General features: G+C 50.5%; 1 protein-coding gene across 5 annotated transcripts; it reads left to right on the top strand.

The window, feature by feature from the left end:
- On the top strand, window positions 658-25,538 carry SHISA5 (shisa family member 5). Of its 5 annotated transcripts, none has more exons than XM_021070633.1 (6): window positions 658-789; window positions 6,160-6,316; window positions 16,915-16,998; window positions 23,803-23,918; window positions 24,075-24,287; window positions 24,372-25,538. In XM_021070633.1, exons 2-6 carry the CDS (start codon window positions 6,177-6,179, stop codon window positions 24,449-24,451), a joined length of 633 nt encoding a protein of 210 aa, XP_020926292.1. In that variant the 5' UTR covers window positions 658-789; window positions 6,160-6,176; the 3' UTR covers window positions 24,452-25,538. The 5 variants fall into 5 exon arrangements, with proteins under 5 accessions (XP_020926292.1, XP_020926289.1, XP_020926290.1 ...); XM_021070630.1 differs by having other exon boundaries at window positions 717-1,433; XM_021070631.1 differs by lacking the exon at window positions 658-789 and adding an exon at window positions 1,279-1,433 and having other exon boundaries at window positions 24,078-24,287.

Here is a 25,544-nt window from a genome sequence, read left to right as displayed (position 1 = left end):
AACAAATGTCTGTCGTTTATAAGCCACTGAGTCTGAGATGTTTGGTTATAGCTGCCCCAAGGGACTAAGACAGTAGTCCAGCTTCCCAGCCCTGGCTATGTAAGGATCCCTTGTTATCAAAGCTACAGCCCACTGGCCTGTGTGCAGTAAAGCAAATCTACTGAGCCTAGGCTGTGGTGAAGGAAAGTGCAGCATTTATTGACAGGCACCAAGCAAGGTACCTGGGGCAGCTGGTGCTCAAAACATCTTAATTTCCCCATGGGATTTAGCAAAGCATTTTTATTAAAAGCCAGAGAGGGGAGTCAAGTCACAGGGAAGGTGATCAGCTGTGCACAATTCTCTGATTCGTTGATGGTGAGGTAACAGGGTAGTATCACAGCTGTTAACTGTCAAGCAATCAAAGTGGCCATTAGGCCAGGGGTGGGCGGGGAGGGCTACATGCTTAGCATCTATAAAACAACTCAGGAAATGTGCACCAGATATTATTATCTAGGTACTTGCCAGAGGAACTAAAGCAGAGGAGGGATCTGTCCTAGGAAGGCCCCATATGGTCCTGCTCTGTTATACCCTGACCCACAGTGAGGGGGCATCTGAGGCCTATTAGCCGTGGCCCCATCTAATGGTGTCTTTGAGAGCCTAGTTCTGGCAGCAGTGATTGGGGCCAACTGGCCCCATTCTGAGCCAGGTGGTGGCCTAATGTGTGCCTGGAGCTGCCAGTTCCTAACCCTCAAACCAGGCCATTGGAGCCAAGCTTGCCCTGACACAGGGGTGAGCCTACCTGGACTCAAGGTAGGGTGAACAAGGGCATAGGGGGTCACTCCAGGAGGAGTGTCTTCAGAGCTGGAGTCCTGGGAAGCTTCTGAACTAGGCATCCAAACAGGAACCAGCATCTGTCAGGCGCCTACTGTGTGCAGAGGTTTGCCACACCACCCCACTTCACCCTAAAGTACCTCTGGGGAGTATTCCCCCGGGCGAGTGCGGGGCGGGGGAGGGCTCTGAGCCCAGCACCCGGGCCTGCCGGCAGCACCCAGCAGAAGCTCAAGGACCAGGACGCAGATCCCCGAGGAGACCTTCTCCGGACCCCGGGACAGGGACTGGCGGTGTGGGCGGACAGGGCCCTGAGAGCAAAAGGCAGCTTTGGTGGTCGCCGGGTGCCCGTCGGCGGAACCCGCTCCGGGGAACCAACACCTAACGTGTGCCTGGCCTGGAGGCTGGGAGGGGCGTCCGCTTCCTTTCCTTCCCTCGCCCTCCCCTCCTCTGCCTCCCGGGCGGGGTTCCCGGAACGGCCGGGGCGGGGCGCCGCGCGGGTCGCAGAGGCTGAGGCCGCACCGCGACCGTCAGTCCGCCCGCCAGCCCAGCCATGGCCACTTCAGCCCCCGCGCCTCGGATCCTGCTGCTGCTGTTGCTGCTGCTGCTACCGCCGCCTCCGGGTGGTGAGCCTTGGCGGGTGGCCGGGGGTTTGTCCTGGGAAGGGATGGGGGCAGCCGCGGCGCGCCGTCCCTGGAACCAGCCCAGGCAGCCCTGTCCCCGTAGGGCCGCCAGCGGACCTCTAATCACTCTGAGGTCGTCAGCCAACCCCACGACTGGTCTCTTCTGCCCAGCCTCTCACCTGTGTGAACTGACACTGTCCTGACCCCAGGCAGCTGCCACCATTGCTCTGTCCTGGAATGGTGGGAAGGGGGGGTGGTCTGTCCTCTAGTGTTCCAAGGGATTGGGTCCTCAGAGGCTGGGGTAGGATTCCCTTCCTGGTCTTAGTGGGGGTGGGCAGGGGGTGGCAACAGGGAGGCCTGGACCCTCCATCTGCACCTTCCCTCAGCCTCTGTTTGTTGGCTGGGAGCCTCTACTCCCTGCCTTCATGGCCCTGGTGTTCCTGGAGACGGCTGAGGCTGGCCCCCGGCGTTGGAGGAGACACGCTAACTGTGTGTGTTGATTGTAGACTGATGATTCACAGATGGTGGAGGCCAGGCTGGGGGCCTTTCAGGGGTAACTGAATAGAACAGCACACTGCCCCACCCACCTCCTGCCCTAGGAAGCCGAAGATTCTTCTGGGGTGGGTGGTTTTCTCCAAGGGAAGGACCTTATTTCCTGGGCACTGGGACACATCTAGAGGACCTGGGGTGGGAAGGTGAGAAGGTCCAGCCCTGTTTCCTGGTCCAGTGAGGTCTGGAGAGCCTGGTTCAGAGCATCTGGGTGTCAGAAGACCATTTGTATCATTGGCTTTGGGCTCAGACGTCACCTGTATGCGTCTTCAGGCCCAGCTTAGAGGCTTGGGCTGGGCTGTGGCTGTAAAGGCCCTGCTGGAGGTTGGTCACCTGAGCTACCCAGTAGCACGGGCTGTGCTTACCACCAGCTCGCAGGTGGACAACTGGCTAGGTTGGGCCTGTCATTGGTCCTCTGCCCTGCAGCTTTGTCCAGAGCAGGCTTCTGTCTGGAGCTGCCAAGAAGAAAGCATCTCCCCCCACCTACCACCGGGTTCCCAGTTGTCGCTTCTCAAGGTCAATCAGTGCCTCTGTCTTTGGACCTTGCTCTGCCAGTGGCCCACGGGTGCATGATACTCTGGGGGTGGAAACATTATCCTTTCTTGCCATCCAGGTTCTTTGGCTGGTCTAATAATTAAATTGATGTAAGACAGATTAACAGGAGACAAACAAAAGTTTAACAACACATATACTTCCTGGATACCGGAGGGAGACCCAGGAAAACTGAAGAAACTGCCCCAAATGGTGAAAGCCCTCACCTTAAATACCGCCTTCAACTAAAGACAAAAAAAGTTATTAGGAGCCAGTTATGGAAAGTCTGTTGTGGGAAGTTACCAGGAAATGGCTGGTAAACAAGGGTAAGGTGGTTATGCAGGTTTAAATCTATTCTTTTTGAGCCGGTATTGCCATGAGCTGTGGTAGGTCAGACACAGCTCCGATTCTGTATTTCTGTGGCTGTGGTATAGGCTGGCAGCTGCGACTCAGATTCAACCTCTAGCCTGGGAGCTTACATATGCCAAGGGTGCGGCCATAAAAAGACAAAAAAAAAAAAAAAAAAAAAACCCAAAAAACCAAAACAAAAAACTATTCCTTTTGTATTGATGAGAGTCGTCTTCCTCTTCCTAGTACATCAGAGGGAGATACCCTTACAAATGGAGATTTCCCTTATACTTTTTTTGTTTTGCTTTTTAGGGCCATACCCATGGCATATGGAGGTTCCCAGGCTAGGGTCAAATCAGAGCTACAGCTGCTGGCCTACACCACAGCCACAGCAACAGGGGATCTGAGCCGCACCTGCAACCTATGCCACATCTCATGGCAACGCTGGGTCCTTAACCCACTGAACAAGGCCAGGGATCGAACTGCATCCTCATGGTTCCTAGTCAGGTTTGTTAACCATTGAGCCACAGTGGCAACTGTGGGATTTCCTTTATACTTTAATGTCTAATAAAGGGGAACTTATCAGTTTTTAGAACTTCTGTAGTTTTTAAAAAATAACCTCCTTGGAGTTCCCATCGTGGCACAGTGGTTACCGAATCTGACTAGGAACCACGAGAGTGCAGGTTCAATCCCTGGCCTCATTCAGTGGGTTAAGGATCTGGTGTTGCCGTCAGCTGTGGTGTAGTCTCAGACATGGCTTGGATCCAGTGTTGCTGTGGCTGTGGCGTAGTCTGGCAGCTATAGCTCCCATTTGACCCCTAGCCTGGGAACCTCCATATGCTGTGGCTACAGCCCTAAAAAGCAAAATAATAATAATAATAACCTCCTTAGGAGTTCCCACTGTGGTGCAGTGGGACTGCAGTGGCTCAAGTCGCTGCGGAGGAATGGGTTCAATCCTGAGCCTGGCTCACTGGGTTAAAGGATCTGGTGCCACTGAGGCTTGGATTTAATCCCTGGCCTGGAAACTTCCATATGCCACAGGTGCAGCCGTAAAAATAAGTAAAACAAACAAAAAAACAAAAAACCTGCTTGGGAGTTCTCTGGTGGCCTAGTGGTATAGGATCTGGTGGTGTTACTTCTGTAGCTTAGGTCACTGCCATGATGGGGGTTCGATCCCTGGCCTGGGAACTTTGGCATGCCACAGGCTCAGCCAAAAGCTGTCTTAAAATAATCCTTATGCAGGAGTTCCCATCTTGGTGTAGCAGACTAGTATCCATGCTGATGCGGGTTTGATCCTTTGCCTCCCTCAGTGGGTTAAGGATCTGGTGTTGCCATGAGCTGTGGTGTAGGTCACAGATGCAGCTCAGATCCTGCGTAGCTGTGGCTGTTGCCTAGGCCACCAGCTGCAGCTGAGATTCGACCCCTAGCCTGGGAACTTCCACATGCCGCAGGTACAGCCCCCAAAAGCAAAAAAAAAAAAAAAAAAAAAAAAAATCCTTATGCCAAAGAGGAATATTTGGGAATGACAAATTCTACTCCACTCCCTTTCAATACACTGAGCAGCCTGGATCTCTAGACTTTGCCCACTGGGGGCCTAGCCAGGCTGGGTCTTCACAGTTCCAGTGCTGTGCCAAGACTGTTTCCAGGCGACACAGCTACACTTCAGGGTTTATCATGAGAATTACCCCCAGCCTAACATAATCACCTGGTTCTTGCTGGACTGGGTGTTCCATTTGGAGTCTGTATTGGCCGAATTCAGGACCATTCCCTCCTGCTGCTGGGCACTACATCTCTGTTCATGTAGCCTAAGGAGGCGGATACATGGGAACCTTTAGCCGTAGCATCTTGCAAGTTTGCAAACTTTGTGGTCATCCAGAACCCTGAATTGTTTTCCAGACTTTTCAACCATATCCCCTCAGCACGACCCTGTATGCTGAGGCTCTGTCCTTATCCCAGCCCGTGGAGATGTCCTTAGATCCCATCTCCAGCTAAGAGCCATGTGATGGTTAGTCCTGGGGCTCCACATGGTGCCATTGCCTCAGAACCCCGGCCACTGTGAGCACAGACATCTCCTAGGCACTTGCTGCAGGCCCAGCCTATGGCTAAATGCTGTGGGGACACTTCTGAGGTGGATGTGACTGTGGCTGGTGAATTGGTTAAGAGACAGCCTATTGTAAGGCTCTGGTCTGTGAGCACTGGTCTCTGAAGTCATAGTGTCCAGTGGGGGCTGAGGCTGCTGTGGCTGAGTAGTGGGGACAGGGAATGAGGATTAAGAACTGGTCGGTCTAGGAGTTCCCGTTGTGGCTCAGTGGATTGAGAACCTGACTAGTATCCATGAGGATGTAGGTTCAATCCCTGGCCTCACTCAGTGGGTTAAGGTTAAGGATCAGGCATTTCCATGAGCCGAGGTGTTGGTCGCAGATCTGACGTGGCTGTGGTGTAGGCAGGCAGCTGTAGCTCTGATTTGACCCCAAGCCTGGGAACTTCATATGCTGCAGGGCCAGCCCTAAAAAAAAGAAAAGAAAAGAAAAGAACTGGTCAGTCTAGTGCCTGGCCCCCAACAGCTGGTTTGGGTGTTACTGTTCAGCTGTGTGACTGCTGGACTGGGGTGGCTTCTGCAGGAAGGGCCTGGACTAAGGCCTTGGTGAGTAAGTAGATTTGAAGGGGGGAGATGGGAAAAACGTAGGAATATGGCCCAAGTATGGGGTGACCTTCAAGGACTTTTGTAGTCTTGTCCTGCCTTGCGGACTCTGGACTTGATCTCATGGTCCGAGAGTGGTCCAGTCAGACTCACACTTAGAAACTTCAGTTATCCTGGAGTTTCCATCGTGGCGCAGCAGAAACAAATCTGACTAGGAACCATAAGGTTGCGTGTTCGATCCCTACCCTCGATCAGTGGGTTAAGGATCCGTCATTGCCGTGAGCTGTGGTATAGGTTGCAGATGCGGCTTGGATCTGAGGTTGCTGGGGCTGCAGCTCCCATTGGACCCCTAGCCTGGGAACCTCCATATGCCACAGGTACGGCCCAGAAAAAAAAAGAGAAGAAAATTTAGTATCCCATCTGGAGGCAAGCGGACTGGTGGGAGAGGTAGGGAGCCCAGGTAGGCCCTCTGCTGTGGCTGGGGAGAAGGCAAGGCTGGTTGGGGCAGTGGCCAGAGGTGACCAAAGACTGGGATGGCTTGGAGATGGCGCAGCATGCTTAGGCCTGCTGGCCTTTCTGGGGAAGGGGCCGCGTTGGCTGGGATATGGCTGAGTCCTGGCCCTGTGGCCACAGGTGAACACGTGTGTTTCTCTGCTCCAGCCCACAGTGAGGTGTGTATGGTTTCTACTGGACGCAGCCTCTTCCCCAAGTTCTGCTCTGATTTCTGCTGTGGCACCTGTAACTACCAGTACTGCTGCTCTGATGTGCTGGAGAAATTTGTGTGGAGCAAGGATGAGTGTGATGTTCCAGAGGCCAGGTGGGTACACCGGGTGTCATAGGGTGGGTAGGTGGCTTGCCCCTCTGGCCTCGCAGACCCCTCAAGATGGTGGCAGAGCATTGAGGGTGGGGGGATTGGGGAGTCCCCGTTCTGGGCTGGGCTCCCCAGTCTCTGCTCAGGAAGTCCCTTGCCCATCTCTCCCCAACCCTAGAGGGTGCCAGCTCACCCAGCCTTGGGCTGAGCAGGTTTTCAGGGGTCAGTGGCCTCAGCTGGCCCTGTGGCTCACCCCTAGGTTTGTACTTGTACCAACATGTCCTCAGGGTGGGCACCTTGGCGAGAGTGTACCTGTGGTGTGTGTGAGTACCTGGTCAGTGGTTGTATGTGGTTTATGCAGCTGTATCTTGTGGGCCCTGGAGGGCATCGTGTGTGGGCGTATACCCCACTGTGTGTCATGCCTGTGTCCTCTTGCCACGGTCCTGGATATACACGGCAGCTTGGGTTTAGACCAAGCTTCCAGGCCCCTGTGTGTGTCTCTGCCACATTCTGTGTTTCTTTCGGCCACAGGTGTAGAGCGTGGAGGTGGTCATACTCCTAAGCTCGTGGCAGGTGATCTTCATTGGTCTGGGCAAGACCAGCCTCCCACTGTCTTACACATTGCTTTCTTTCTTTTTTTTTTTTCTTTTTCATTTTTGGCTGCCCGGTGGCCTATGGAGCTACTGGGCCAGGGATCAGATCCAAGTTGCAGTCTTGACCTAAGCCATAGCTGCGGCAACACCAGATCCTTAACCTGCTGTGCTGGACTGGGGATTGAACCCGAATCCCAGTGCTCCCAAGATACCACCGACCTGTTGCCCCATAGCGGGAGCTCCTTATACATTTGCTTTAATCTCCTGTGACGATTCCATTCCCTCCTCACTCCTTGGGCAGCCAGTCTTTTGTATTACTTCGATTGTTGAGTTCTTGCAAAATCTATATGGATCTGTGGGTGCAATGAACTCCCTTACTTTTTGCAGTTGTTACAGTGTTTGTAAGACCCACCCACATTGCTGTGTGGATGGCCCCGGCCCATCACTGCCTTGTCATTCTCTGTGATGGGAGTCCAAAATTGGCCATCACAGCTAACCTCAGGGGGCATCCTTGTGTGCTTCCTCCTGCCTCCTTTTACAGAACTTTGGGAGAATTTCTTCCAAGTCCACTGGAGCAAATTGCCAGGTCAGAGAGATGCATGTAGTTACTAAAGACTTCCAAAGTGCTCTTGGGAGAGTTCCTGCTGTGGCTCAGTGGGTTTAGAACCCAACATATTGTCGGTGAGGATGTGGGTTTGATCCCTGGCCTCATTTAGTGGGTTAAAGATCTGATGTTGCCGCATGCCACAGAGGTGGCTTGGATCTGGCATGGCTGTGGCATAGGCTGGGAGCTGCAGCTCTGCTTTGAGCCCTGGCCTGGGAACTTCCATATCTCACAGGTGCGGCTATAAAAAGAAAAACAAAGTGCCCTTGGGAATGGCGATACCTGATGAATCACATACTCCCCTTTTTGGGTCTTTACAAGTGTCTTTTTTCCGTGTGTGTGTGTGTGTGTGTGGGTGTTTTTTAATCTATTCTGGCATTTAAAAAACAAAAAGCAGGAGCACTCATTTTGTTTATTATTAATTAATTTATTTTTTATTTTTTGTCTTTTGTATTTTTAAGGCCACACCTGTGACATATGGAGGTCCCCAGGGTGGGGGTCCAATTGGAGCTACAGCTCCCGGCCTACGTCACAGCCACAGCAGCACCAGATCTGAGCCACATCTGTGACCCAGGTGACAGCTCAGGGCAACGCTGGATCCTTAACCCACTGAGCGAGGCCAGGGATCCTCACAGAGACAATGTTGAGTCCTTAACCTGCTGTGCCACACGGGGACTTCCAAGATAAATATAATTAATTTTTATGAATTGACCTTGTATCCAGAGACCTTATTAAATTTACTTATTGAGTGGTTTTAACTGAAAATTCTCTAGGACTTTCTACAAAAATAGTCATTTATTGTGGCCTTTTGGCACAGCGGTTTAGGGTTCAGCATTGCCTCAGCTGTGGCACAGGCTGCAACTGCAGCATGGGTTTGATCACTGGCCCAGGAGCTTCCACATGCTATGGGTGTGGCCAGAAAGAAAAATGTGCATGTCATGTGCAAATAATGACAGTTTTTATTTCTTCCATTCCAATTCTTATACTTTTTATTCCTTTTTTTAGCTTTATTACAATAGCTAAGGTCTCTGGAACAATGTTGATTGAGAGTGGTGATAGACAGCATCTTTGTTTCTTGCCTCCAAGGGAAGGCTTTTCTCATTTCACCATTGAAAATATTTGCTGGATGGAGTTCCCTCGTGGTGCAGCAGAAACAAAACTGACCAGGAACCATGAGGTTTTGGGTTCAACCCCTGGCCTTATTCGGTGGGTTAAGGATCCGATGTTACTACAAGCTGTGGTGTAGGCTGCAGGCACGGCTCAGATCCCGAGTTGCTGTGGCTCTGGCGTAGGCCGGCAGCTGTAGCTCCGATTGGACCCCTAGCCTGGGAACCTCCATATGCTTCAGGTGTGGCCCTAAAAAGCCAAAAAAAAAAAAAAAAAAAAAAAAAAAGATTATTGTAATCCCTGGAATGTTTTAATTTTATTAATTTTGGTGGCTGAGTAGCAATAATGTGTCATTGTATTAATGTCTTTTAAGATTTCAGTCTTGGGAGTTCCCGTCGTGGTGCAGTGGTTAACGAATCCGACTAGGAACCATGAGGTTTCGGGTTCGGTCCCTGCGCTTGCTCAGTGGGTTAACGATCCGGCGTTGCCGTGAGCTGTGGTGTAGGTTGCAGACGCAGCTCGGATCCCGCGTTGCTGTGGCTCTGGCGTAGGCCGGTGGCTACAGCTCCGATTCGACCCCTAGCCTGGGAACCTCCATATGCCACTGGAGCGGCCCAAGAAATAGCAAAAAGACAAAAAAAAAAAAAAAAAAAAAAAAAAAGATTTCAGTCTTGAAATTTATTGTGACTCATTTTATGGTTCAGGATATGCTTTATCTTGGTGAGTTTCTTATGTACCTGAAAAGAAGGTATATTCTGCAGTCGTTGAATGTAGTGTTATCTAAGTGTCAAATAGGTCAAGTTGGTGATAATAGTGTTTAGATCTTTTCTATCCTTATTGATTTTTGTGTGTGCTTGTCTCATCAGTTACCAAGAGTCTACAGATATGTTTAATCTTTTAGTTTTGTCAATATTTACTTCAGGAGTTCCCATCGTGGCGCAGCAGAAACGAATCCGACTAGGAACCATGAGGTTGTGGGTTCGGTCCCTGGCCTCCCTCAGTGGGTTGAAGATCCGGCGTTGCCGTGAGCTATGGTGTAGGTCGCAGACGGGGCTTGGATCCCGCATTGCTGTGGCTGTGGTGTAGGCCGGCGGCTGCAGCTGTGATTGGACCCCTAGTCTGGGAACCTCCACATGCTGTGAGTGCAGCCCTAAAAGGACAAAAAGACAAACACACACACACACAAATTTACTTCATTAAGCCTAATACTTTACTAGCTGTGTACATATTTAGGATTCTTTTGGCTTTCAGATGCATTGCTCATTTTATCATTTGTGGTACCTCTCTTTAGCTCTTGTAATGCTCTTGTGAACCCCAAAGGCAGTATTTTTTTTTTTTTGGTCTTTTGTCTTTTTAGGGCCACAGCTTTGGCATATGGAGGTTCCCAGGCTAGGGGTCTAATCAGAGCTACAGCTGCCAGCCTACACCACAGTCACAGCAACACGAGATCCGAGCTGAATCTGCGACCTACACCACAGCTCAAGGCAACGCTGGATCTTTAACCCACTGAGCGAGGCCAGGGATCAAACCTGCGTCCTCATGGATACTGGTCAGATTCATTAACCACTGAGCCGTGACAGAAACTCCTTTTCAGTTTTTAAAACATTAAAAAATTTTTTTGGAGTTCCTGTTGTGGTTAAGAATCCAACTGCAATGATGAGTCACTGCAGAAGTGAGGATTTGATCCCTGGCCTAGGAACTTTATAAAAAAGTTTTTTTAATACACTTAAAAAAATGAAGGCATTCCCATCATGACTCAGGAGTTAATGAACCTGACTAGCATCCATGAGGACTCAGGATCAATCCCTGGCCTTGCTCAGTGGGTTAAGATCTGGCATTGGTGTAGTTCGCAGACCGGCTTAGATCCCGAGTTGCTGCGGCGTAGGTCCGTGGCTTGGGCTCTGATTTGACCCCTAGCCTGGGAATCTCCATATGCCATAGGTGTGGCCCTAAAAAGAAGACAAAACTCAAAAATAAATATATAAATAAATGTAATACTCTTGGGAATTCCCGTTGTGACTCAGAGGTAGCGAATCTGACTAGTATCCATGAGGATGCGGGTTTGAGCTCTGGCCTCGCTTGGTAGGTTAAAGATCTATGTTTCCTTGAGCTGTGGTGTAGGTCACAGATGTGGTTCAGATCTGCAATTGCTATGGCTGTGGCATGGGCTGGCAGCTACAGCTCTGATTTCACCCCTAGCCTGGGAACTTCCGTATGCTGTGGGTGTGGCATTAAAAAGACCAAAATATATATATATTCTGTATAAAAATTTTTAAATGCAATTTTTTTTTGTCTTTTTTTGCCATTTCTTGGGCCGCTCCCGCGGCATATGGAGATTCCCAGGCTAGGGGTTGAATGGGAGCTATAGCCGATGGCCTACGCCAGAGCCACAGCAACGCAGGATCTGAGCCGCATCTGCAACCTACACCACAGCTCACGGCAACGCCGGATCCTTAACCCACTGAGCAAGGGCAGGAACCGAGTCCGCAACCTCATGGTTCCTAGTTGGATTCCTTAACTACTGCTCCAGGACGGGAACTCCTTAAATACAATTTTTGAAGATTACTTCCCATTATAGTTATTACAAAATATTGGCTATTTTCCCCATATTGTAAATACATCCTTGAGCCTATCTTACAGGAAGTGGTTTATACCTCCTACTCTCCCACCCCTATATTGCCACACACTTCTCTTCCCCACTGGTAACCACTAGTTTATTTGCTATATCTGTGAGTCTGCTGTTTTTTTGTTGTATTCACTAGCTTGTATATTTTTTTAGATTCCATGTGTAAGTGATGAACAGTATTCCCCTTTATCTGACTTATTTCGTTTAGCATAATGCCCTCCAAATCTATTCATGTTGCTATAAATGGCAAAATTCATTCTTTTTATGGCTGAGTAGTATTCCACTTTTTATCTGTTCATCTGTGGACGGACAATTAGGTTGCTTCCATGCCTTGGCAGTTGTAAATAATGCTGCTATGAACCTTGGGGTACATGTATCTTTTCAAATTAGCCTCTTTATTATTTTTTTTTTTGGATGTATACCACAGAGTGGAATTGTTGGGTCATACACTAATTTTTTTTTTTTTTAACCTGTGCAACAGCAGAGTTGAAGCCATAGCAGTAACAATGCCAGGTCATTAACCCACTGAGCTACCAGGGAATTCTGATAGTTTTATTTTTAGCTTTTTTTGAAATCTCCATACTGTTTCCCACAGCGGCTGCACCAATTTACATTCCCACCAACAGTGTAGGAGGGTTCCCTTTTCTCTACATCCTTGCAGACATTTGTCACTTGTATTCTTTTTGTTGATAGCCATTCTTTTTTTTTTTTTTTTTGTCTTTTTGCTATTTCTTGGGCCGCTCCCGCAGCATATGGAGGTTCCCAGGCTAGGGGTCGAATTGGAGCCATAGCCACCAGCCTATGCCAGAGCCACAGCAACGTGGGATCCGAGCTGCGTCTGCAACCTACACCACAGCTCACAGCAACACCGGATCATTAACCCACTGAGCAAGGGCAGGGACCGAACCCGCAACCTCATGGTTCCTAGTCGGATTCGTTAACCACTGAGCCACGACGGGAACTCCGATAGCCATTCTGATAGGTATGAGGTGATTTTTTTTTTTTTTTTTTCTTTTTAGGGCCACACCTGCGGCATATGGCAGTTCCCTGGCTAGGGAATTTCACATCGGAGTCCCATCTGCAACCTATGCTGCAACTCAGCAATACCGGTTCCTTAACCCACTGAGCAGGGCCACGTATTGAACCCACATCCGCAAGGATACTAGTCGGGTGCGCATTTCCGCTGAGCCACATTGGGAACTCCATGAGGTGATACCTTGTTTTTTTTTTTTTTTTTTTTTGTCTTTTTAGGGCCACACCTGTGGCAAATGGAGGTTCCCAGGCTAGGGGTTGAATCAGAGCTGTAGCTGCTGGCCTACACCACAGCCATAGGCCACGCCAGATCCGAGCTGTGTCTTCGACCCACACCACAGCTCACGGCAACGCCAGATCCTTAATCTGCTGAACAAGGCCAGGGATTGAACCTCCATCCTAATGGAACCTGGTCAGATTCATTCCTGCTGAGCCACAACTGAAACTCCAAATGAGGTGATACCTTATTGTGGTTTTGATTTTCATTTCCCAAAGACAGTATTTTAATTGTTCCTAACAGTGAATATTTATTTACATTTATCCATATATATTTTTTCTGCATATTGCTTCCTCTATCTTTTTTTGTTTTGTTTTTTGGTCTTTTTGTCTTTTTTAGGGCCCCACCTGAGGCATATGGAAGTTCCCAGGCTAGGGGTCTAATCAGAGCTCTAGCTGCTGGCCTACCCCACAGCCACAGCAACACCAGAGCCGAGCCATGTCTGCAGCCTACACCACAGCTCATGGCAATGCTGGATCCTGAACCCACCGAGAAAGGCCAGGGATTGAACCGGAAACCTCACGGTTCCTAGTCCAATTCGTTTCCACTGTGCTACAATGGGCACTCTGCTTCCTTCGTTTTTAGGCTTTATCTGAGATCATGTTCTTTCTTCCTTTTTTTTTCCGTCTTTTCGCCATTTCTTGGGCCGCTCTCATGGCATATGGAGGTTCCCAGGCTAGGAGTCTAATCGGAGCTGTAGCTGCTGGCCACAGCCACAGCCACAGCAACCCCAGAGCCGAGCCACGTCTGCAACCTACTCCACAGCTTACGGCAACGCTGGATCCTTAACCCACTGAGTGAGGCCAGGGATCGAACCCACAACCTCATGGTTCCTAGTCGGATTAGTTAACCACTGAGCCACGACGGGAATTCCTTTTCTCTGCTTTTAAAGATTTTTCTTGTTTTTCAGCAGTTTTACTATGATGTGCCTAGGTATGGCTTTTTTGAATTTTTCCTGCTTGGGATTCATAGTACTTCTGGAATCACTGGCTTTTTCTTTTAAGTTTTGGAAAATTTGCAGCTGTTATCTTTAAAAAAAAAAAAAAACTCAGAGAGGAACAAACAATTTTAATAACATGCATATCTCCTGAATTTTTGGGAGATACCCAGGAAAACTGAGTAACTCCAGTCATTATCTTTTTAAAGATTGCTTCTGGAGTTCCTGTCATGGCGCAGTGGTTAACGAATATGACTAGGAACCATGAGGTTGCGGGTTCGGTCCCTGCCCTTGCTCAGTGGGTTAACGATCCGGCGTTGCCGTGAGCTGTGGTGTAGGTTGCAGATGTGGCTTGGATCCTGCGTTGCTGTGGCTCTTGCGAAGGCTGGCAGCTACAGCTCCGATTCGACCCCTAGCCTGGGAACCTCCGTATGCCGCGGGAGCGGCCCAAGAAATGGCAAAAAGACAATAAATAAATAAATAAATAAATAAATTAATTAATTAATTAAATAAAATAAAGATTGCTTCTGCCTCCATCTCACATGTCTTAAGAATCTGATTGTCCATACATAAGAACTTTTGTAAACTGTATTCCATAATTCACCTATTATCTTTTGTATTTATATTTACCATCTTTTTGTGTCTCTGGGCTTCGGTGTGCATATATTTCTTTGGGCTTCCTCTGGTTGATTAATTATATTTATTTTTCATTTTTTATTTTTTTTAGAGCTGTACTTGTGGCATATGGAAATTCCCAGGCTAGGGCCTGGAGCTGCAGCTGCCGGCCTACACCACAACTCATAGCAGCACTGGATCACCGACACACTGAGTGAGGTCAGGGGTCGAACCCACGTCTTCATCCTCATGGATACTAGTCGGATTTGTTTCCACTGCGCCACAGTGGGAACTCCCAGTATGAGTTGTTTTGATGTCAGGGTCTGATAATTTCAACATTTGAAGCCCTTGTGAATATTTCTATTGTCAGTTTTTTTTCTTTTATTTGCTATTTATGTTGTCTAGTGTTCCTGAAAATTTTCAGTTGTGTACTAAACATTGCATTTGCAAAATTGAGTAGAAATTTGGAGCTCAGGTCTCCCTCTAGGGGATTGATGTTGCTTTTGCCCAGGACACAAGCACTCTGAGGTCACCTTGGCGTAATTGCAGAGACTGAGGTGATTAAAAGCTGAGCTTTCTGCTAAGTTTTTCCCTGCCTTTCTTTTCCTTTTCTTTTCTTTCTTTTCATTTTTGGCTGTGTCTGTGACATGTGGAATTTCTCCACCCAGGGATTGAACCCATGCCAGAGCAGTGTCCCAAGCTGCTGCAGTGACAATGCCAGATCCTTAACTTGCTATGCCACAAGAGAACTCCTTAAATGTTAGTTTTTGGGGAGATCCCATCGTGGCTCAGTGGTTAACGAACCTGATGAGGATCCATGAGAATGTGGGTTCGATCCCTGGCTTCGCTCAGTGGGTCAAGGATCCAGCATTGCTGTGAGCTGTAGTGTAGGTTACAGATGCAGCTCGGATCTGGCATTGCTGTTGCTGTGGTGTAGGCCGGCAGCTATAGCTCTGATTCGACCTCTAGCCTGGGAACTTCCATATGCTGTGGGTGTGGCCCTAAAAAACAACAAAAAAAAGTTAGTTTTTGTTAGTACAAATGAGCCCTTCAAAAAGAAATATAGTCATGGAGTTCCCGTTGTGGTGCAGTGGAAACAAATCCGATTAGGAACCATGAGGTGGGTTTGATCCCTGGCCTCGCTCAGTGGGTTCAGGATCTGGGGTTGCCATGAGCTGTGGTGTAGGTCACAGACGAGGTTCGGATCCCACATTGCTGTGGCTCTGGTGTAGGCTGGTGGCTACAGCTCCGATTGGACCCCTAGCCTGGGAACCTCCATATGTCGTTGGTGCGGCCCTAAAAGGACCAAAAAAAAAAAAAAAAATAGTCACTATATCAATAACACATTTGGCACAATTGATGGAAATTCACTAATAGTTTTTATTTATTTATTTATTTGTCTTTTTGCCATTTCTTTGGCTGCTCCCATGGCATATGGAGATTTCCAGGCTAGGGGTCTAATCAGAGCTGTAGCCACCAGCCTACACCAGAGCCACAGCAACTCGGGATCCGAGCCTCGTCTGCAACCTACACCACAGCTCATGGCAACACTGGATCCTTAACCCACTGAGCAAGGCCAGGGAACGAACCCACAACCTCATGGTTCCTAGTCGGATTCATTAACCATTGAGCCATGACGGGAACTCCATTAATAGGTTTTAATACTAGTCTGTTTTGAGTTTTCTCTACTTGTTTCAAAAATACTGTTTCACTGGTGATTTGTTCAAATCAACAAAGTTGTTTTTTGGTTTTGTTTTGTTTTGTTTTTGTCTTGGTGCCTTTTCTAGGGCCACACCTGTAGCATATGGAAGTTCCCAGGCTAGGGGTCTAATTGGAGCTGTAGCCATTGGCCTACGCCACAGCCACAGCAACTCAGGATCCGAGCTGAATTTGCAACCTATACCACAGCTCACAGCAACCCCAGATCCTGAACCCACTGAGCGATGCCAGGGGATGAACCCGAAACCTCATGGTTCCTAGTCGGATTCATTAACCACTGAGCCATATCGGGAACTCCAACAAAGTTGTTATTTTAAGAAATCTCTGTTGTACCTATAGTTATTTCCCCGTTTTTTGGTTTTTTTTTTTACTTTTTTTTTTTTTTTTTTTTTTTTTTTTTGCTTTTCAGGGCTACACCTGAGTCACATGGATGTTCACAGGAGAGGGGTTTAATCAGAGCTGCAGTTGCTGGCCTACACCACAGCCACAACCATGGCAGATCCAAGCCGTGTGTGCAACTTACACTGCAGCTCAGGGCAATGCAGGATCCTTTAACCCACTGAGGATGGCCAGGGATCAAACCTGCATCCTCATGGGTACTAGTTGGGTTCTAAACCTGCTGAGTCACAACAGGAACTCCCCCGTTTTTATTCTGTAGTTTTATCTTTTTGCATTATTTCTCTCTCTCCCTCTTTTTTGGCTGTGCCCGCAGCATGTGAAAGTTCCTAGGCTAGGAATTGAATCTGTGCCACAGTTGTAGCAATGTCAGGTTCCTGACCCACTGTACCATAAGAGAACTTCCGGAGCAGATATTTTGTATGATAGCTATATTGTCATATCTCTTGAAACTGGTTTTGTGGCCTCACATGTGGTCTGGCCTGGAGAATGTCCCATCATTTTGGAAGGATGGTGGCGCTGTAGCCTGAGATCCTGGGGTATGTGATATCCACCCTCAGGAGGCCACTAGGGCTACCTCTCTGGCCTGGTACAGGGTTGGTTTTTAGGCATGTTCTGCATGGTTGCTAAGGTAAAGTTTGTTTCTGGTGTGCTGCTTGGGGCTCAGGCATGTTAATTATGAGGTTTCCTCTTTGCAGTGTCCCCGCCAGTGTGGAGCCAGGAGAGCAGCTGGGCTCAGCACTGAGGTTCCGCTCCAGCTTGGACAGCGACCCCATGTCAGGGTAAATAAAACCTTCAGGCTAGGTGCATCTTCCTGGCAGAGATGACAAGGGGGCTCAAAAGGGCTGTGGGCACTGGGGTGGCACAGAGTCCTTGGGGTAGGGCCCCAGGGAAGCCCTCACCATGTCTGACCTCCAGGACTTTTGATCCTCGTGTGGGAAGTTGTATCCTCATCATTTTTGCTAGGGGTGGGGGTGACTGTGGTTGGGGGTTGACAATTGAAAGGCCAAGTGAGGGTGTTCATATTGTCCTAGGTGATAGGGTGGATGCAGATGATCTGTGGGTATAGGTGATGATGAGGGAGCGACAGTGATGGGGACAATAGTGGCAGAAGGTGGTGATGATGAGGCAGTGGTGACAGGGATGAGGTCACGGGGGTAGAGTGCTGAATGTGGTGATTGTGCAATGGTAGTGATAGTGGCGGGTGCAGTGGTGGTGGGGATAGGGTGATGGTGGGTGGGCGGTAATGGGGCGGTAGTGTATGTTGATGGTGGGGAGGCTGGTGGTAATGGAGGCTCTGTTGGCACATGATGGGGTGACAGTGACAGGGAGATGTGATGGGGATGCTGGTGGTGGGTAATGGTGGCAGCGGTGACACTGTTGGGGGTGATGGTATTGCAGGTGATGGGAAAATAATAGTGTGGTAAAGATGCTGGGATAACTGATGCTGGGATAACATCAGGGTTTGTGGGTCGTGCTTATTGTTGGGGGGCAGGGTACAACCCCAACTCAGTCTCCCAAACTCCAGTCCCCTTGGCCAGGTTCCTGGCCTGTCCTGATGCCACCATGACAGGTGTTGTGATGCACACTTCATGTGAATGGAATGGGCATGCAGTTGCTTTGCTTGTGTGTGTTTTCCTGGTGGAGTGTGTCACATGTGCATTGTGCCCCCTTCCTTGGTGGATCTAGAACCCCTCTTAGGAGAGTTCTACCCAGGCCTGGTTACCCCTTTGGAGGAAGAAATTTTGGCCTCTGGGCCTTTGTGTGTGTGTGTGTGTGTAGGGGGAGGTCTAAGTTCTGGTCCTCTCCCATCTTGCATTGTGGTCCTGGGCAGGTGTCAGGCCTCTCTGGCTCACAGGAGTTGGGCAGGACTCCTATAGGAGGGGGTGGGGACAAGGTGGTGCTGTGCCCCCTGCACCGGGGGCCAGGCGTTCTGTTCTGCTCCTCCTGCAGCCCTTCCTCAAATGTTGCTGATCCTGGCTTCACACCCAAGGACCCCACCCCACCCCCTTTGCTGAGGCCCAGGACTGTGGGCTTTTAGTTGGCCACATGGGAGATTGTGATGTCCAGCCTTGTCCTGGGGACAGTGGGTACCACAGGGGTTTCTGGGTAGTGCTGAGGTCTGCACAGTGTTTTGAGAAGAAGACCACTCTGGCTGCTTCCTGGAGGAGGACAGGAGCGGGCCAGGAAGGTGTGGCAGGCTGTGGTGGAGACAGCCATGGTGTCCTGGGCCAGGTATTAAGAGGCCAGAGGTAGGAGGGTGGCCGAGGGAGGGGAGGGGATGGTGTGCCCTGCTCTGTGCCCTGTGCAGGGGATAAGGGGTAGATAAGGAGTGGGTTTCAGATGAAGTGCTTGGATTTGGGTGGGATTGAGTGTGTTGAGGACCCAGTCTGAGGGTCAGCAACATTTGAGGAAGGGCTGCAGGAGGAGCTGAGAGGGAGGGGTCAGAAAGGTGGGAGACAAGAGGAGGGCTGGCCAGTCTGTGTGTTGAGAAGGACCAGTGGTGGATTCCACACTGCAGAACAAGGTTGCTGGAAGGGCAGAGAAGTGGATTCCCAGGGCCAGCTCAGGAGCACTTCTCCCTCGTTGATGCCTCCCCTCAGGCTACCCTGCCCATCCCCTGGGAGAGCTGATGATGTTCCCTCTGCCCTGGCACCCCCGCCCCAGTCTAGCCCCATTGCTTCTTTGCTTCTGAGCAGAGCCCCAGTGTCTTGCACAGCTCCTGCCCTATAAAGGTTTAGGGCTCAAGAAGTAGGTGCCCAGAGGGCAGCGGGATGGGATTATCCATGACACCAGGTGGCCACATGTCTAGGCCCCCATAGAGCCATCCTCTTGGGTGAAGGTTTGTCCACTGCCCCCTTGGCCAAGGGCACTGTTGTTTGTCCACTGGAGCGTTGATTCCTTAATGGGGTCCAGCCTGGTTGGAAGCTCTGGGAACACCCTACAGGGGAAGGACCTATATGCTGAGGGGGCCTGGGTCAGCTCTGCCCCCCTCACCACCTCCAACCCCTCCTCCTTCCTTCATGGACCCTCGAACTCAGCTTTTCCTTTGGGCAACCCCTTGGGTTCCCTAAGAACAAGGCACCAGATCAGCACAGGACTCAGATGAGACCCCATTTGCCTTTCACTTCCTGGCTGTGTGGCATCCTCCCTTGACATGGGCTCTGTGCTCCCCATAGTGTGGCCATGTTATGTATGTGGGTCTTCTGCCCACCACCCACTTTGGCAGGTGACTCTCATCCTGCCCTGTTGATGGGCATTGGCTGGTTCCATCATGGTTCTCTTGGGTTCTGATTGTCCCTTCCCTGTTCTTTGCCACTCATGAGATGGTGTGGCAGGAATGGTGTGTGTGTGTTTTTTTTTTTTTTTAATTTTTAAAATTTTTTGTCATTTATTTATTTATTTATTTATTTATTTATTTATTTATTTATTTTTGTCTTTTTGCCATTTCTTGGGCCGCTCCCGCGGCATATGGAGATTCCCAGGCTAGGGGTTGAATCGAAGCTGTAGCTGCCGGCCTACGCCAGAGCCACAGCAACACAGGATCCGAGCCGCGTCTGTGACCTACACCACAGCTCACGGCAACGCCAGATCGTTAACCCACTGAGCAAGGGCAGGGACCGAACCCGCAACCTCATGGTTCCTAGTCGGATTCGTTAACCACTGCGCCATGTTGGGAACTCCTTTTTTTTTTCTTTTTTAATTTTTTAATTTTTTGTCTTTTATTTATTTATTTATTTATTTTTTGTCTTTTTGAGGAATGGTGTGTTTTGAGTTGTGGAACTGCTGGCTTTTAGCTTGCTGGCAGGTCAGTCCTGACCCTGTGCACTGGTTACTCTGGATGCAGGAGGAAGGCATGGAGGTGCATTTAGGTGAGGCATGGCGAACCTGTGTCTGTTCTCAGCCCTCACAGTGCCCTTCCCATGGCTCCCACATGGCTCCCACACCTGCTGTGTGATGGCCGTGTGCTGCCTGACCAGCATCATGGTAAGAGTACTGGTGTCCTGGTTCCAGAGATGGCCTTTCCAGTGTCTGCATGTTGGGAGTCTTTGGCCTCCGGGGGACCAGCCCATTCAATCCCACCACAAGCTTCTTGCCTGGGCTTTTGCTCCCGTGGCCTCCTGTCCCTTCCTGCCTAGGCCGACCCTGCCTTCTGAAATTAGCCTCTGGACTCTTTGACCTGGAAGGTAGCCCTGGCCTTGGGAAACCCCATTCCTTTCTCTCAGAGGTGTGGTTCTGTTAGTCTTGCGGCCTGTTGTGGCCTCTGGCCCCTACCCCACTCTGCAGCCACCCTTCACATATTCTTCCTCAGGGCATCATGCCTTGCTGTTCTACTAGATGCTCCCTATGCGGGTCCCTGAGTGAATTTATTCATATATCAAATCCTTATTGGGCACATGCTGTATGGCCAGGCACCAGAGATTCAGTGATGGTCCAAAGCAGGTGCAGTCTCTGCATCCATGAATCACAGGCTGGGGACAAGATGCATGTTAATGAAATGCTCATGCAAAGGAGTATATGCTTATACATTAAGGTAGACAGGAATTTGGTTCTTTAAGAGGATTTATCAAGGAGCCTGACCTCATCTGCATGGTCAGGAAAGGTGTCCCAAGGAAGTAACATTTTCAGCTGGGTCTGAAAGGTGAACAAGAATTAATTCTATCAATGGAGTTCCCGTCGTGGCTCAGTGGTTAACGAATCTGACTAGGAACCATGAGGTTGTGGGTTTGATCCCTGGCCTTGCTCAGTGGGTTAAGGATCCGGTGTTGCTGTGGCTGTGGTGTAGGCCGGTGGCTGCAGCTCCAATTCGACCCCTAGCCTGGGAGCCTCCATATGCCACGGGAGCAGCCCTAGAAATGGCAAAAAAAAAAAAACCCAAAAAAACCCCAAAAAACAAAAAACAAAAGAATTAATTGTATTGGTGTGAGAGGAGGAAAAGAGTCAATGGGACAGGCGGGACTGCATGTGCAAAAGCCCTGAGGTGTAGGACACAGCAGGGTACTTTCAAAAGCTGAAAAGAGGGTGATGTGGCTGGACCACACAGGGCATTTTATTTTATATTTGACTCCCCGACCCCTTTATTTTTTCAGCCATGCATGCAACATGCAGAAGTTCCCAGGCCAGGGATCAAATCTTTGCCATAGCCGTGACAACACCAGATCCTTAACCTGCTAGGCCACCAGGGGACTCCTGTTTAGACTTTTAATTAAAGATTAACATCTGGGAGTTCCTGTTGTGGTTCAGTGAGTTAAGAACAACACAGTGTCCCTGAGGAGGCAGGTTTGATCCCTGGCCTCCTTTAGTGGGTTAAGTATCTCGCGTTGCCACAAGCTGTGACATAGGTCACAGATGCGGCTTGGATCCTGTGTTGCTGTGCCTGTGGCATAGGCTGGCAGCTGCAGCTCTGATTCAGCCCCTAGCCCGGGAACCTCCATATGCTGCAGGTGCGGCCCTAAAAAGAAAAAAAGAAGAAAAAGATTAACATTTGCTTTACTGTGTGAGATACATAAACACACACACACGTACAGATACATGTATCACATAGAGTTAAACAAGTAAATTATAAAGCAAATTCCGGTGTGATCCCAAGAGCTACAGGAGCCATACTGGGTTTTCAACCGTGAGTGACAAGATCAGACCTGGCCAAGTGGTCAAGGGGACTTGAGGAGGCATTTGCATTGTCCTGAGGAGGCAGGTTCAGCCTCAGGCAGGCTTGTGGCTTGGAGCATGCACAGGTGGGAGAGGAGTTGTTGAGGGGATGGGCTGGTGGTGCCCCCTGGGTGGGTGTGCTGGTGGGCTTAGATAGCTAAAGGTGCCTGTTGAGGGGACAGCTGGAATAGGACTGACTGGTTGAGCTGGGCTGCCAGGTGTGTGTCTCGGACCCATGCTAGTACTGTCCTGGACTTGGGGTGGATGGTGCCCTGAGAGGCCAGGCCTGAGCAGGCGGAGCTGTGGAGGCAGCTCTGGGAAGATGCCTGTGTGCTTCCCTCCCCTCTGGTGGCCCCTGGGAGCATAGCTGGGAGCAGCTGGGGCGCCTGGGTGGCTGTGCTGTGTCTTTAAGAGGCCCTCGCATCTGTCCTTCCTGCCTGTGACGTCAAGGTTAGGGGAGGGCCGAGGAGATTCACTTTACTTTTCCTGGAAAGGGGAGGAGATTGAAACTGAGTGGCCCCATGATGGAAAGGGGAAGTCCAGGGGTATAAGAGGCCCCTGACTGAAGGCGGAGGCTAACATGGGGTGAGCTCGGGCACCATACTGTTATGTGTATGACAGACAGCAACAGAAGAGAGAGAGAGAAAGAGAGTGAGAGTGAGAGTGAGAGCGAGGTTGAGAGCGAGAGTGAGAGAAAGAGAGAGAGAGATTGGGGGGTGGGGAATAGAGGTTAAATATTGATGGTGGTGGCCCTGCAGTTGCGTGCCATTGATTGTGTGTGAATGTGGGGGTGCGTGTCTCCATCCCTGGGTCAGCAGAGGATCTGGGAGGAGCCTGTGGTGAGGGGCAGGGACAAGATCCTCTGGTTAAGCCAGAAGGCACCTCCTGACTCAGATGGTCCTATTTTGGGGCCTTGTTCTGGGTATTTTGAGTCTGGAGTGTGAAGGGTCTGCCCTTAGTCTGTCCTTTGGCTGTGACTCTGGGCCCTGCTGAGCTTGTGCTGCCTGTTGGGGCTGTGAGATGGAAGCCCCCCCACCCAGGGTGGTGGGCGTCCCCAGCCTCCCCCAGGCCTCCGGGGAGGTGGATACCTACAGCTCACCAAGCCCCACACATGTTTTAATGTGCTTGATGCAGTTACCTTTTATTAGAATACCGCTTGGCCTCTGGGAACAGGGGAGGACAGCAAGGGGCTGTGGCTGCCTATGAAAGTCAGCTTTGGTGAACTTCCTGCCCAGGGCCTGCTTTCTCAGGGGGCAGGCCTCCACTCCTGGTCCTTGCTGAGGGTCTGTGTAGGCAGGAAGGCTTCCTCCAGAAGGCAGGGCTTATAGTTTGCTGCTGGCCAGAGTGCAGGTGTATGTGGACCCCTGGCACAGTGTTTGGCACCCAGCAGCTGCACTGTCAGCAGCCCTGCCCTGGTTTCTCTGAGTGCCTCTCCTTATTGGCCTGGCCACACCTGGCCTCCACTCTCCTGGAACTTCTCTCCATTTTTGTCACCTGCATCATTTTTCTTCTCAACACCCATCTTCTGTAATGATCTGTGGGCTTCTGGAAGCCACGAGTTGGTCTGTCTTGCCCACTGCTGTTTTTGGTTCAAGCCACACAGCACCGATGAATAGTTGCTGCTGCCTTGGTAGAAGTGGACAAGATGTGTGTACGGGGGAGACACTTGAACGCCTTCCTGAGCTATCGAGGAGGTAGCAAGGGGGCAGCCCCTGGGCAAGGTGCTTCACATAGACTCACAGCTCACTCCCTTTTACACTTGAGGAAACACTTCAGGTTGACACAGGATCAAGCTGTACACCCTAGAAGTTGCTCTACCTGTTGCCCAGATTCTCCTCTGGCAAGAGGGGTGCCCCTTGGGCATGGGTGTGGTATGGACTGCAAGCAGGTCCTGGGCATGGGCTAGAAGCGCTGGGTCATGATTGGCTTTTCGGCAGGTTTGGAACGACTGTAGCTGTCGGCCTGACTATCTTTGTGCTGTCTGTTGTCACCATCATCATCTGCTTCACCTGCTCCTGCTGCTATTTGTACAAGATGTGCCGCCGACCACGTCGTAAGCATACCCACCCCCACCCGCCTTGTCCCACTGTGACCCCTTGTGTGCAGGGATGGACTCAGGGTGGTAGGGGAGCCGACCAGGGCCCTGATGGGGCTAAGCTGGAGAGAGGAGTGGCAAGCCTGAGGGTCCTGACTGGGACTCTCTTTGCAGCAGTCGTGACTACCACCACGGCCACTACAGTGGTACACGCCCCTTACCCGCAACCTCCAAGTGTGCCACCCAGCTATCCAGGACCGACGTACCAGGGCTACCATTCCATGCCCTCCCAGCCAGCGATGCCAGCTGCACCCTACCCGACGCAGTACCCACCACCCTACCCAGCCCAGCCCATGGGTCCCCCCGCCTACCACGAAACAATGGCTGGTGAGTATCCTGCTGACCCAGACACCTCCCGACCCCCCTGCAGCCCGCATGCCCACAGCCAACCAGTGTCCTCTCCATTTTCAGGAGGTGCGGCCATGCCCTACCCTGCCAGTCAGCCTCCTTACAATCCGGCCTACGTGGATCCCCCGAAGGCAGCTCCCTGAGCACACCTTTGCATCTCTGGCTGCCACTTGATCTGTCATGTGTGTATGTGAATGGGTATGCAGGCACGGTCTTGTTTCTTCCCGTGCGTGGTGTGTGTGTCCTATTTGTACACGAAGTTTCTTGTGAGGGGTGGGGGACAATCCTTCCCAGAGTTAATTGGGACCATAGCTTGTTCCCTTCCTGACTTGAAATTATGCTTCTGAAATCTCAAGCAAAACTGAAAGAATGGTTCTCTTCCAGACAGCCCAGGGAGGCCAAATGGGGGTTGTCACACTAGGATAGCACAGCTTTTTGTGGGCACAGTGCACCCGTGTTCCAGTTTCTGAGGAATGCTGGCCACTGCTCAAGGCCATGGCTTGTCCCCAGACTTGCCTTCAAAGAACCAGAGCCGTGATGCAAAGTGGGTGAGGTGAGGCTTGGGAGCCAGCCAGAGGTGGGTTTCAACCCTTGTGGCAGACAGCCCACAGCTCCCACAGCCTGTGCCTTGCCCATTGGAGGGAGGGCAGCCTCCTGATATCAAAACATCTCAGGCAGAGCCGCACCCTCCCTCGAGCACTCTCTGCCTGGACTCTTGCATCCTTCCTGGGACCACCTGGAAAGCCACATTTACCCATGGTTCTGGCTGCCCTGACTCCCGCCACAGATGCACAGGCTGGCCTCTGTCTACCTACACACTCAGGTGTCATCCCTGCAGTGTTTTTTGAGCTAAACATTTTACCTGCTTTGTTTCAAAGTGTGTGTTATAATTGCTGTGAGGCTGAAACCCCTGGGTCCTAGAGAGAAATTGCCCCAGAGGAGAGAGACTGTCTAGCGTGATAGCCCCTGCTTCCCCAGCACCAGCCTCACAGACTGTCCAGCTCCTGTACCCCAGTCCACAGTCTGTCCTGGCAGTGGGGACACCTGGGCCAAGGGGTCATCTGGACCAAAGGTGGAAGGGGCCCTGGGTGGCTGCTTTGGCCCAGACACAATACCTCGGTGTTCCCTCTCCTCTATAATGTCTTACCACATTGTAGCTTTGTACCTGTTCGTGTGTTTTTGAGAATCTAGAGTCTGCACCCTTGTTTATAATAAATGCAAGTATTTGGATCTGCT

Source organism: Sus scrofa, chromosome 13 (genome assembly GCF_000003025.6).
Source record: "Sus scrofa isolate TJ Tabasco breed Duroc chromosome 13, Sscrofa11.1, whole genome shotgun sequence".
NCBI classification, from domain to species: Eukaryota; Metazoa; Chordata; class Mammalia; order Artiodactyla; family Suidae; genus Sus; species Sus scrofa.
Note: the sequence above shows the minus strand (reverse complement) of the source record. Positions and strands in the feature narration are given on the sequence as shown.